The 14,502-nt window shown below is 32.9% G+C and overlaps 1 protein-coding gene across 28 annotated transcripts in view; it reads left to right on the top strand.

The window, feature by feature from the left end:
• Nucleotides 1-14,502, top strand: part of RIMS1 (regulating synaptic membrane exocytosis 1) — a 491,022-nt gene that overhangs the window by 356,115 nt on the left and 120,405 nt on the right. For 3 of the 28 annotated variants that reach the window (XM_077999766.1, XM_077999770.1, XM_077999768.1), the window contains one exon: nt 5,820-5,903. The exons of the other annotated variants lie outside the window; for them this stretch is intronic. In XM_077999766.1, the coding sequence (XP_077855892.1) occupies nt 5,820-5,903 (84 nt within the window). The remainder of the gene's footprint in view (nt 1-5,819; nt 5,904-14,502) is intronic. 28 annotated transcript variants of the gene reach the window in all.

Here is a 14,502-nt window from a genome sequence, read left to right as displayed (position 1 = left end):
CTTTTCTAATGATTCAGAAGATAAAAGAGCAGCATTCTTTTCCTGAAGGAGTTGAAAACCATCAGATACACCTGTCTTTTCTCCCTTGTTACATGGTTTGGCCTGTTTTAACAGATGACTTTTGAATAATGCATGTAAAAAGCAGTTTGGAAAGGAAACCATTTTAGTTTAGGAGCACCTCCATTTCATGTTCTGTTGATTACACAAATGGAAAACATACTTATGGGTTACCATAATTCAGTGAATTATTCCAATTCAGTTTTGCTTCTTAAATCAATATATTTGAGGTTTATTTGTGATAAGAAATAATTTATCATTTATATCTTCCCATTTCCCTTGCTTCCCTGGATTGGCAAGGAGTGAGTTACAGGCCTGCTATTAACCTTTGTTTTTCTAGGTTTTCAAACAAATTATTACTTACATGTTCAGAAGCAATGATTTTTAGAGCCACTAGAGAAAACTTACTTTTCTTGGATGGTTTATCTTCTTCCTTGACCTTTCAGAGCAATCATATCCTTGATGAAGGCTTATGAAAAGGTAGTTTATACTTACTGCCTGCATTTTTTACCTTCCAGTAATACCTGCAATCTGACGTCTACTCATTCCTAGTGCTCTGTAGCTGTGCTGAAATTCTTCTGTGGTTTACATTGGCTCCCTAGTTGTTCAGCAGCATCTTGCAACATTTTACATTGCCCACGCTGTCACTTGAATCTCTCCTCCATTAAGTACCTCTACAGATTTTCTTAAAACCTCTGTTATGATGTCTCCTTTGAAGGCTTGTCTTTCTCCCCTGTCCCATAAAGATAGGTATTTCCCTAGCTCCACCTCCAGTTTTCCTCTTTTGTCCTACCATACTGTCCTGTTCCTTAAATTTTATTTCTATAAAAGGTTCCCACTCCAATACATATGAAGACAACCCTCCACTGTGATTGACCAGGCCTAAATTTCTAAATGGTGATGTCTAAATCAACTTCGTTATCCCCGCTTCAGTCCCTTTACAGCAAAATGCTTCCTCTTTCTAAATATTCCTCTCATTTTATGGTTTTGACATATAACCAGCCACATAATCTGGAACTACTTCTCTTCCTGCTCCATCACAAATTCAGTCACAATAAATTCAATCACTTCCTTTGGAACAGGTCCCTCACCTTGAATATATTGATAGATAGCCCTTCTCCAATTCCAGTGACACTCCTGCTCCCATTAATTTTCTTAAGTTCTAATAGTCTTTGTTAACTTATATCTCATTTTCTTTCTATTAAAATTAAAATATTCTTCTTTGTTGTCTGCCTAAATATTCTGCTCATTGTTCAAAAATATAGGTTAAATACCATATCTTTGTAAAACCCTTCTTAACCTCCTCCCCTGTTCTCAGTCCCCCCATCAACATGCACGCATACTTCCCTTTCTTTTGCCAGTCAGAATTATTTACTACCTTTTCTGGGCCCACCTAATTTTATATACTTCTATTAAAATACATTGTATTTTACTTAGTACTGTAGTATGTTTGTGTCTTCCACTATATTGTGCTGTTCTTCCACAATATCACCATATAGTGGAAGAAACACACACACTAGGCTTAAGGAAAAGGAAGTTCTTAGCTAAAAATCAACAGCTGTGCATTGAATTGAAATAGATATCATAGGTCTTGTTTCAGAGTATAACTATCTATTAATTAAAATAAGTTAAATTTAGTTTAAAACAATATTGGGGAAAAAATCAAGGACTGAAGTGAATAATGAGAACAGACAATAAAAATACATATGTGTATAATCAGTTACCTCATTTGGTTTGGTTTTTAATATTTTCTAATTGAGGGCAGGGATAATATCCTATTTCTCTTTTCCATCTTTAGTGACAACATGATATATTTCTTACTTGGTAAATGTTTCATTTGGGGAGTTTAGGGGCTTAAAAAACACCTTCTACTTTTCACTTCAAATTTGGATTGAGCTGTGAGTTAGACCCAGGTACTAGAAAGATAGGAGATTTAATTTTCACTATAAGTACTTTGAACAGAATTGAAAGCTGTGGCTTTGAGTCTGCAAGATGGCTAATAACTAATCCCAGAATCAGCCAGATTCACTGAGCCACACAAACTTCTGCTACAGGGTCAGGCCTCAGATCTCATCACTGCTTTACAAGTCTGTCTGTTGTGCTGTTTGCAGGCATCATAATTTGGAAAAAGGAATCCAGAAAGGGCTAAGTTTCCTGTGCCCGATTCTTTACCATGGTCACCCATCATATAAGCCACTCTTTCCTCCTTGGGGTGCGATGAGGAAAGGCTTACTTGAATGAATTTCCCTCGTAATGGAAACATGAGACTTAAGGGAAAGGAGGTTCCTACCTAAAAATCAATAGTTATATATTGAATTGAAATATATATCATAGATCTTGTTTCAAAGTGTAAGTATTGGATGGACGCGGTGGCTCACTCCTGTAATCCCAGCACTGTGGGAGGCTGAGGCGGGCGAATCACTAGGTCAGGAGTTTGAGACCAGCCTGACCAACATGGTGAAACCCCGTCTCTACTAAAAATACAGAAAGGAGCCGGGCATGGCAATATGTGCCTGTAATCCCAGCTACTAGGAAGGGTGAAGCAGGAGAATCGCTTGAACCTAGGGAGCAGAGGTTGAAGTGAGCTGAGATCATGCCACTGCACTCCAGCCTGGGTGACAGAGCAAGATTCCATCTCAAGGAAAAAAAAAAAAAAAAAATATATATATATATATATATATATATATATATATATATATATATATGTGTGTGTGTGTGTGTGTGTGTATGTACATATTTATAAGTGAAATTTAGTTTAAAATAGGAGAAAATTTTAAGGACTAAAATGATTAATGAAAACACAATAAAAATATATGTGTATAATCAGTTATCTCATTTGGTTTCTAATGTTAAAATACCTCATATTTTTAATTTGTGCTATTTATGGAATTAATGATTTACGTTTTTGTATAATGCCTTTTTTAGATAATTAAGCTTCTTAGCCATGTTCTGCCAAGACATATGCACCATTAAAAGATGTGTCTGTATGCAAGTGTAGGTATTAATAGCACATTTAAACACACATATACATTTGTTTTAAAGTTTATCAATGCCTGGGGGAGAGGGAAGAGCTCCAACATAAGTATCATTTAATTGCTTTCTGAGGCCTATCAATTCTCAATCCCTTTATATCAATAGCGCTCTTGATTTCTTGGTTAAGGTTCTCATTATTCCTTCTCCCCCAAGCCAATAGCCTTATATCATTATTTACTTAAATATTCACAAATATTTATTCTGTGCTATGCATAATGGATGCAATTGTCAAAAAAAAAAAAAAAAGAAAAGCCTCACTATTTCCTTCTGCAGGGAGTTCACAGCCTGTTTATTCAGTCCTATAGCCTTCAGAGTGATCTTTCTTCTTTTCTTCTGATCACAGTGAAAGGAGTGGGCTCCCAAGAAATAGATGTTCCTCAATTAATGAATTTAGAATATCTGATACTAAAGTACTAATAATTTCCTAAAGTAACTAAGCAGTGAACTTTTAGGTAGGCTGGTTTGGAAATACAAATCAAGAAAGAACTGGTTTAGTTCAACTTTATGATTAGAATCTCCAACATAGCCTGCCATATTAGCTTGTAAAATGAAAATAGAAATGAAAGTTGAAGCTATGTATATTTCTCATTAACCAGAGTTGGGAAGAGAGAGAAAGATTCTAAGCTTGGTCATTCCTTATAATAGGAAAAAAATAGAAACAGCACCTATTATAGAAAGCATATAAAATATGCTAGTATATTTAAAAGTTAGAAAGATGTGTTATTAAAACTCAAGTGACATCTGTTCTTAGGACGAAAACTTGGATGTAAATTGATCCTGCTCTTGTTGTATCCACTGTATGTGGGAAAAAGCAAACAGATTTATTCTGTTGGTACTACATATCAGCATATTCAGAAGGACTTTAAGTGTACAGATATACGTGTATTAAGCCAAATATTTGTTTAAAATTACCTTTTAATCGCTTGCATTCACAATTGCTTGTTTCTAAATGTACATCTTTCTCCCTCACAGCTTTCACTGCATGTTTCATAATTAAGCCATTTTTACTTGCTTTTTCTTTACTTTTATGTTTAAATAAGCACAAGGACTGGAATTTTACCCTAGGAAGCAAGGTTATTCATAATTCTGTCAAGTTAATATTATTGCTTCACGGAAAAATACTAAGTCTATATTTGTGTTTTCAAATAACACCAAAAGTTTTAACACAACGGAGTATATACTTTAATGTAGAAAATGCTTTCATTGTAATTGTTTTCCAATTATTTTACAAATATTTCTTTATTTTATCTATAGAACAAAAGCCAGTACAGTGAAAAGAAACTTTTTAAAACATTCAGATTGGATTGACCAATCCTTGAAATAATTTTAAAAAATTAAATAATTTAAAATTAATGCAAAATGTTATTTTATAAACATTTACCACCTTTAAGAGTATATTCCACACATTTTTATCTTCTGCTCAAAATTTGCTATTCAGTATCTTCACTTGCTTCATGGCTTCTTCAAAGCCTGACTTGAATCATGCCAAGTTTGTCTATTTAAGATTGATTAAACAAAGGCTTCCAGAGGATTTCAGAATCAGTATCTGATGACCTCACATATCCTGAGTGACAAAAACCCTTTGCTATGTTTGGCTGGATGGTCTAAAATATCCAAGTTGTATCTGGTAAGTTTTCAAAAAGAAAACTTTCTTTTTGAAATGTTAGGACTAAACTCCTTTGGAGAGTTATAAAGTCTTATACCTAAATGAGTCTTTTAAGACTATCCACTTATTCCTTCTTTCATACAAGAAAGCCAATATCTATAGAAAAATATCCTGTTAGAATTTTCATATATAATAAATAAAAAAATTTAATTCTGACCCATTCAGTGTCTTATTTCCTCAGTTTTAACTAGATGTTTGAAGTCTGTGGTTGTACACAGACAGAATCTAAAGGTAGCTTAACAAAGGAGTGAACCAGTTGTCTAACTTGGGTTTACTGTTAATCACAAGAAAAGTATTATTGTAAATGCTGAGCTAAAAAGCATCCATTTAATTGACATACTTTTGCAAATAAAAACCAGTGAAACTAAAAAAAAATTAATGCTAATTTATCATTTCATATATCTATGTTCTTTGCTTTTGTTTATCAGTATCGTTTACTTACAGCTTTTAAAGTTCAGTAATTAGCCCTGTGGTTTTTGACAAGAAAATTTAAGAATTCACTGGTAGCTTTCCCATGAATTATTTCTTCATGTCACTGTTTCAACACTAAATAACATTTTTATTTCTTCTACCTAACTGTGTTCCTACTTTGTATTAAATTCACACATCCCCACCTTTGCAACTCTACACGGTAATTTCAAGGCCTGGTATCACAAAATCATTGGTACCTTATTAAACCTATTTATTCAAACATAAGCCAGATTCCTGAAGATGCATCTTTAAAAACTTAAAGTTACATTTATATATATATATATATTTATAGATTAAATATGCACATAGAAGCACATTTTGGAAGAACAAAACTACACTTACTAGGCGGATTCCAAACATCTCCTAAATAAATTGTTTCTTTATTCACTTGTAAGATTATAGGTTTTAATGTTCTTAAAGTATTGTAACTTATCTTTCTAAGGCTTATAAAAGTGAAAATTAAATTATGGAGCAAAGAATCTACACTTTGCCTTTATGGGTGCTTTTCCAGTCCTGTTGTTCCATGTATTCTTTTATTTTAGGAGTTACTAAATGTCCTGTTTTTTTCCTGTCTTGTTCACTGGGCAAACAGGGGTAGATGGTCCCCCTCCCTAGATAGGAGACGACCTCCTAGTCCCAGGATTCAAATCCAGCATGCGTCTCCAGAGAATGACAGGTACTAGTCAACTCCTCCTCACAGACAAGTGGCTTCTAGAAGCTTATAGGCCACCAACTGAAGGATAACCAAGAGAAATGTTGAATGTGATGTGCTTTATTCCAGAAGCCAGAGCCAGATATGTTGGATGTAGCCAACTCTAGTAAAGCACCTCAGAATATTTACTGAAATGAGGATAGCATACAAATGGCAGAGTTTAAACACAGTGAAGTCAGGATCCATTGAAAGAATGTTCTGTTTTGAAGAGCATTTGATTGTGTTTTGAATTTCTGGAAACAAATTTAAATACTGTTTTTGTTGACAAGTAAATAAATAAAAATTCTCAGGTGCTTTAGATTATACTAAAATCTGTCACAGAGCCTATTGTTTGTTATATTGGTTGATGGTTTTATCTCAGTTGTCTTGTTTTGCTGCTGTGTACACTCATTAACAATGAGGTTTAGGCTTTGATTATATTAAGAAATGTCTGTTTTATAAAGTAAAATACCTGGTTTTTATATATTTTATAAATATTGTATTGTTAAACACAATATTGTCCAGGGCTAAGGCGTCAGTACACAAGGTAGGTTTTTAAAAATAGCATCAGTGCTTTGAATCCACTTTATGCTGATATGTCAGAAGTGCCACAACATATATTTTCCATTACTTTGTTCTTCTCAGTTTGAAGTTGACCCAGTTTTCCTATTTTATGGTGTTTATAGGCTTTATCTTTAAATGTGTTTTCCTGACTGGTCACAAAGGTTTTTGGGTGTTTGAGATGCTTCTCTTCTGGTTCAAGCAGAAATTCAGCCAACACATTGGTAATATTTATTCAGCAGATAAGTAGATGTGGTATCTCAGAAGCAGCACAACTAGTCATGTAAACATACAGATTTTTTTTAGTATCTGTATGTATAGCAGAGTAATTTAAGCCCTAGTTAAGCGCGATACAATTTATTTTCTGTGTTTGTAAACAATCAAGATATCCTCAGGATTTTAGCTTGAAAGAAAAAGGAAACATTGTCACCAAGAAAAAAATTAAGGTTGTTTTACGGATATTGGAAAATACTACAAACTGATATTTTATGAAGGTTTCAGGAAAGTTTTAGCATCTTTTAATCTCTAAGATACTTGCCTCAATGTGATTTATACTTACATATTTGGAAATTAAATGTAATTCTTTCTGCTACTGTCTGATTTCTAGGATAGAAATTCTGGGACTAGAAAAACTAGTAACAAATCTAAAAAGTGTTACACATGTAGAGTCTTCTCAAAAAAGAATATGAAATAATTGTGCAAATAAAACTTTATATCTATATTGCTACTCATTTATTCAATAAATACTTACTGTACCCCTACTATGCACCTTATTCTAATGACTAGGTCACAACAGTGATTAAGACAGACAAAGTCCTGGCCATCATGGAACTTAGAATTTTCTTTTAGAAAAGATAATTCTGTGCCAGGCATGGTAGCTCACACCTGTAATCCCAGCACTTTGAGATGCCAAGGCTAAGTGGGGAGGATTACTTGAGCCCAGGAGTTTGAGACCAGCCTGGGCACCATAGTAAGACAGCACCTCTGCAAACAGTTTCAGAATTAGCTGGGTGTGGTGGCACATGCCTGTAGTCCCAGCTACTCAGGAGGGTGAGGTGGGCACACAATCTGTGAGCCCAGGAGGTCAAGGTTGTAGTGAGCCATGGTCATACCACTGCATTCCAGCCTGGGCAACAGAGTGAGACCCTGTCTGCCTCTCATCCCCAAGAAAATAAAAAAAGAAAAGATAATTCTAGAAAACCTTTGTGTGTATTCCAAAACAAATAAAATAGTAGATTTCATCTTCTGTATTGACTGAGTATAGGAAAATTAAACATGATGATCTTTGTAATGAATATAAATGTAAGTTTATCTGGGCATTGATTAAGCAAAATGGAAATTCAAATAATACTTTTAGTTCTTACATACATGAGATGTTATTAGCTGAATTTACTGGCATATGAATTATTCCATTTGATTGTCTAGATTGTATATATAACTGTAAGAATAGATTTTGGGAACAGAAATGATCCTTTTAGATAAGATTATTAAAATAAATTCTTACTAAATACATAATTTTGAGTACATATTTTGCTTTTTTATGATGACATATTTATAGATAAGTCCTATGTTCAACCAAAATAAATACGTTTTATATCTCTTGATACTATTATTTATTTCTGTAAAGAATAGAAAATTATTACAATTGTATTAAAATATAAGATAAATATGTACTTATAAAATGAGAGATAAATTTTGTTAACTAATGTTACATTCATAGGTTACCAGGTCAATCACTTGACAAATCATAATGAACACTGGCATTTCATTTCTCATCAGCTCTGATTTTACTCATTCAGAAGTTTCTGCCAATTTCTAAATGAAGTAAATATGGCATGAGATTTGGATATAGTGAATGTTCATAAGAATTTAGGCATTAGGTGACTTTTATCATTGGACACTGGTAGCCAGGAAAATATTCTAAAGTTAATAATAATTTATACAATTCAGTTTTGGATATCTTCTATCAGGGCCGTAGTTGATTATTTTGAAAATAACATTGTAATGAGAACGTAAATAATTCCTTAAGAGAGTTCTCCAGTACATTCAAATAAACTGAAAAGTATTTAGTTGCCCTCTTGTTTCCCACAGCATATATTTGTACACAAACACATAATGTTTAGTGAACTATTTCTCCATAATTTAATTTTAGTAGTAAGCATTCTCAGTTTTATCTCAAGTGATACCATAGATTTATTTGGAATTAACATGAAGATAGGTTTATCTAAGAATATTTTCTAGAAATTGAGGAAATTTAAAACATTGATGAAGAAAAAGTACATAAATTTGGAATCCCAGGGCATATTTCTGATTTTAAAATTATAGTGAAAATTTTCTTGTAGTTTTATTTCTAAAACTGTTGACCCTTAAAAAAAATCATTCCAATAACAAAGCATCTCCTTATAAATAACATTATTTTAATACATGAAAATACTAATGAATCTGTATATATGTAATTGTATGAGTTTTAATTAAACTTAGATTGAGTTGTAGCTTGAAATTAACCAAAATTTGTCAGTAGCCATTTAGAAAAAATATATTTTAATATGGCCCTGAAGCATCAGAGTTCTGAGTTTAGTGCTTACAGTTTAATCGGTCATCTTTAAGAATGAAAGGCCAGTGTAAGTTATTATTGAATAAAACTCTAAACTATTTTGGTAAATGTTTTATTCAAGAAAATGCAATATTTTCATTGGGTCCATTTTGAGGTATATTTTAACATGTCACTGGCTTTAACAAATTACTGGAGTTACTATCTTCAACATTTTGATTGAGAATGGTATATATACGTGTGTGTGTGTATATATATGTGTGTGTGTGTATAGCACATTAAGACAGTATAAGCCATCTAAGTAGTCAGCCATATATATACACACATGTATGTATATACACACATATATATGTATATATGATTTTTAAGGGTACAATTTAGTAGTGCTTAACTCAAATACCAAAAATATTTGGTAAAATAATCTTATTTCCAGAACTTTAAATTTTTCAGTTAAGTAAAGCATCCCACTATATTTAATTTCTGAGTTGTTCTGCTAAAGTGGCTCTAATTTCTTTTGCAGATAACCAAATTTGTGTGGTTTCCTATGCCTATCAGTTGGTAGCAGCTACTTGTCTATAAGAATCCTCAACCAAAAGTGTCAAGTGGTTTCTTTTGATTTAAAATGAATTAATCTTATTCCTCCTTTGAAAATATTCTGGGACAAACAAGTCACAAACTTTTTCACTTCCAGGATTCATGGCAGTTGCCACATATTTTCAGAGTTGGTGTAGAACCACTTATAAATAAATTCAGTATGTTACCTTATTTATTTTTGATCTATAACATCCTTTATTATCTGTGCTTTTCAAAAATACTCTTTGAATGAATGAACAAAGTGTATCCATAAACTAAAATATGGTGAGTCTATTTAATAGCTACAGTCATATACATAAATATCAATAATATACAGGAAGGTAAATGTATCTTAATTGCATGCATCCATCTTCACTGCATAGGAACATCTCTTATTTAGGTTGATTCTATTCCAATTTAATTTTTCCTTCCCAAACTTAATGAGTAAATAGGGTGATAGAAATTTGCATTGCACATTAAGACAGTATAAGCCATCTAAGTAGCCAAAATATAGACAGATATATTCTTATGATACAAGTGTTAGCTCTAATTAAATGAAAACATTATGTAGTAGACTTTTGCTACAGTATTTCCAAAGCAAAAGAAAAGTCTACTACGTAATGTTAATTTTGTCCTTTAATAACATTTTAGTATTAATTTTGTCATTTAATAAAATTTTAATGCCTTCAGAAAAGCTTTATTTACCAATGTCTTTAGGGAGTTACCCTAACTGAAATTAGATATTGAAAAGGAAAAGAAAACACATAAATTTTTAACAATTATCTCTGCTTTTCATCAGTTCATTTTATAAATCTTCACACTAAATTAATAGAGAGGAAATAATCACTGAAAATGGAACTTCAAAAGAATTGAGGTTTAAGTAGAAACATCCCATTTTCTGATTTTTACTCTTGCTTTGATTTAATAATAAAATAATTGCTCTGTACCTCACATTTGAATGTACCTTTATAGCTTTAAAAGAATTTCTTTAGTACACTGTGAACTAGAAAGCATAAGGCCAAAAATTACATGACAATTCAGTTGTGAATAAAGGGAGAAAAACTCAAGATTTCTGATTCTTGCATGTGTAAACCAAGTAAATATTCTTTATGAATAATACTGTAAAGATAAAAAACTTATACCAGAACAAAAAAGCATGTTTAGACTTAAAAAAAAGTCTAATGACTATAAACATAATGAAAACACTGAAACAGTCTTGTCTTGTTTACTCGTGCCCAGGGATCTCTCAGGTAAACATCTAATCATTCAAAGTGAACATGTGGCAGAGTCAGCAGATAACTTAAGCACTTAGGGGTGTGATGGTGTTATCCTCATCAACTTATTAAGGTCTGTCATAGCTTGGATAAGACACTTAAACTTTTATGGACTAACTTTCCTCGTCTCTAAACTTAACTAGTTATACATGGGATAGTGGAATTTTAATGTCTATAGGATTTTAATGTCTATAAAATTCCTATGGATTGTTCTAACTTTTCCTATTTTACATATCTCAATCCAATTTATTCTAAGAAATGGCTGTGTTAAAATATACAATATTTTGGCTATAATTTAGGATTGAAAATAGAAAATAACGTTAGAATTTTCTATTTTATTCTCTTCTCCTTTACAGGAAATTATTGCAATTAAGTGCATATCATTTTAACTCAATTTGCATATTCTTTTAAGGGGTTAGAAGAATTGTAAAGACATATCCTTTGTAGTTATCTTTAGGAGAATCTATAATGAAAGTAAATTTCATTGATATTTGAAGAGAAAAAAGGGGCATCCTCAATAAGAGGGTTAAAAATGAAAACAAAAATCAAAAAGTTAGATTATGAGCCTTTGCATGAATATTTGTTATCCAGTTATAGAGCACTGGCTCTGAGTTTTATATTTTTATAGATGAGTAAGAAAAGTCTTTGCCTTCAAAAAACAAATATTTAAAGCAATATTTTAATAGCACCACTTGCTAATTCCAAGTAATGCAAAAAACAGTCAATTCTAATTCTATGTAATACTACAAAAACTACAAATACTACAATACTAAGTACTACTGAAATATTTAAAATTAGCAAAATCTGTGCAGTGGTAGTGGTATTATGGCCACTCTTTAGGTAAAAGAAAACTAAAGCATGGAGACATTAAGTAACTTCACCAAAATCGCCTGACTAGGCAGAAACAGAGCTGAGATTACACCCAGTCTGACTCTAGAATTAATTATTTTAGCCACTTATGCCAGAGATACAACATGATTACTGCTGTTCAGATTATGGACATTCAGTTCACCTCCTGGCTAGATGTTGAATGACCATGTAAGCTAGAACAAAGTAATCTCTAACTCTCAATTTGCTTATTCCTAAAAAGAATAAAAGAGTAGTACCTACTTCTGAATTGGAAAGAAGGTATAAGATAATGCAGATAAAGTGGACATGCTAGCACAGAGAAAGCTCTCAGTAAATGTTATATATTAGTAATATCATCATCACTGTTTTAACAATCATTGATTACTGTGATGATCTAATATATGAATCCATTACATTTTAGGAGATGAAAAGAGGAGAAGGAGTTTGAAAGTTTCACAGAGGAAATGAAATATCAATTGGGTCCAGAAATTAATAGAAGTTTCCAGGGATCAGAAGAAAAGCAGGCTATTTCAAAAAGATGCCTATAACCCTTTGATTGTGCAGAAGTCTTATTCAAGGGCCCACCAGATTCTACACGATTTCTCTGTCTTCTCCTATAAAATTTTTCATCTGAATCACCTCTCTTGACCCCTGCCTCCTCATTATTTCTTATTATTTCTTCCCTTTTCCTGAGATACTTTTTCTCTAACAATATACATGGCTATCTCCTTCACTTTACGTCTTTGCCAAAATGTCACCATTTCAATAAGTCCTTTCCAACCACCCTACTTAAAATTGCAATCTGCCCCTGCCCCTAAACTCCCACCTTCTTACCCTGGTTTACTTTTGTTGTTGGCATGTATCACCTTTTCCCATACTATATAATGTACTTATTTGAGCTACTTTTTGTTGTTTATTTTTTGTCTTGTATCAACAAAATGTACATTTCTTGAAGGTAGAGATAATTGTGTTTTTTTTCCACAGACATATTCCAACCACCTAGAACAGTGCCTAGTACATATACATGCACAAGTGTTTGTTGGATGATTGAATGAATGATTGGAAATCTTAACGACAGTGAGTTTTGTGGGTCTTCCTGAATCTGTCCGCTCTCATCTGCTCTACTTGTGTTGAAGATGAGAAAAGGAGCATTTGATCTTCCAGTCAGTTGCCCAAGCACTGTGGGGACCAAGCGTAAATTTCCCATAACTATATTTTTATTTCGAGCTCCAATACCTCCTGAGCCTGCAGATCTAATTACCAATCCTCTCTTCTCCCCTTACTTCTCATCCTCCCACTATGCTTATGCCTTCTTCCCTGTGCTTCAGGAACAAGATTCCATTCCCAACAACATCTCCCATTGATTTCAGCCATGAAATCAATCATGAAGTCTCTGCCCTCCTACCACCCATGATCCCCTCTCCTGACCATAGAAGCAATCAGGTAAATAAGAACCTTAATGTCAGAGAGAGAGTCATCTGTTAGTGATTTCCTGGCACCTCATTTCATGGTTTCATTTCTTCATTCCAGAACAAAGATACACCCTTAAGGCGTGTGTCAGAATCTATCTCTTCCACTCTCTTTGCTGTATAGTATATAACAGAAACAGCTTAGGAGCCAGATAGATTTTAATCCTAGCTTTGCCACTTTGTAACTGAGTAGCCTTTCCCTAAGCCTATTTCTTCATCTACAAAATGGAAATGACACATTCTTAAAGGATTTTCATGGAGTTTAATACGTTCATACCCCCCCCTCAGTGCCTGCCATAGTTATTCCTCAATATATTGAGTACCCTCTTTTCCAACTAGTAAGGGAATATGATGTCTCCTTCCTCTATTTCTTCCTTTTTTATCTTAGAAGTGGGATGTCAGATTAACACGAGTCTGAAAACACACAGCGGAAACGCTGAATTGAAGGGGCAAGAGAGTGTGAACACAATTTCTGGCGAAAGTGGAAGGGATTGGGAGAGATGAGCAGTCACAGGCTTGTACCTTGATATGTGTTCCTAGTGCCTAGCAGAACTTGGTATGTACTAGATACTTAATTAGGATGTCACACATTAATAAGTAAAGACAGATACTTGTCTCAACATTGTTGGGGGAAAGGGATTATCAGTAAAGAAAAATAAGCTTAATTTGTAGATAATAACATTAGATACACATTCTTAGGGTTTCACTCTTTTTGTGTAATAAGTGTGAGCTTCTTGACCACAATATTTTACATTGCTTATTTCAAATATATGGTACGTCAGACATTTTAGGCTAATTAGACATACGTAAGCTGCCGTGGAGAAGCAAACTTTTTATAGAAAAATTATTTCTGTAGGAAAAATGCATTTCAAATGTTCAGTGTACATATGTACTTTTAAACAGTAGAATAAACTGGGGACTGTGGTTTGTAATGTGATTAAAATGCTGTGTGCTTTTAAAAATACTATATAATTTATACAAGCATCTTTATGAAAAATTTTTTAATGATTTTAATAGTTTATATAAATACTTTCATTTATGTAAAACGTCTTTAACTATAGCATTTTTCTTCTCTTTTCTTCACAATTTGTGAGGAACAGAACGAAAAAATCTTTGTAGCACCAAGTTTCAACTTGTGAAAGTGGAGGGTATTTCACCCCTTTGAAGCCTTTCAGCACCTAAACTATTACCATCATCACATTTATCATTATTACGTTTCACCATTGTATTTGTTTGGTCATCGGCAGAGGCTGAGTTGCTCAGTAGGAGTTCATATTGTAGACATACTTGTCTAGACTAATGAAATG

The sequence above is a fragment of the Macaca mulatta genome, chromosome 4, assembly GCF_049350105.2.
Source record: "Macaca mulatta isolate MMU2019108-1 chromosome 4, T2T-MMU8v2.0, whole genome shotgun sequence".
Classification (NCBI taxonomy): Eukaryota; Metazoa; Chordata; class Mammalia; order Primates; family Cercopithecidae; genus Macaca; species Macaca mulatta.
This window is presented reverse-complemented; position numbering and strand designations above follow the sequence as displayed.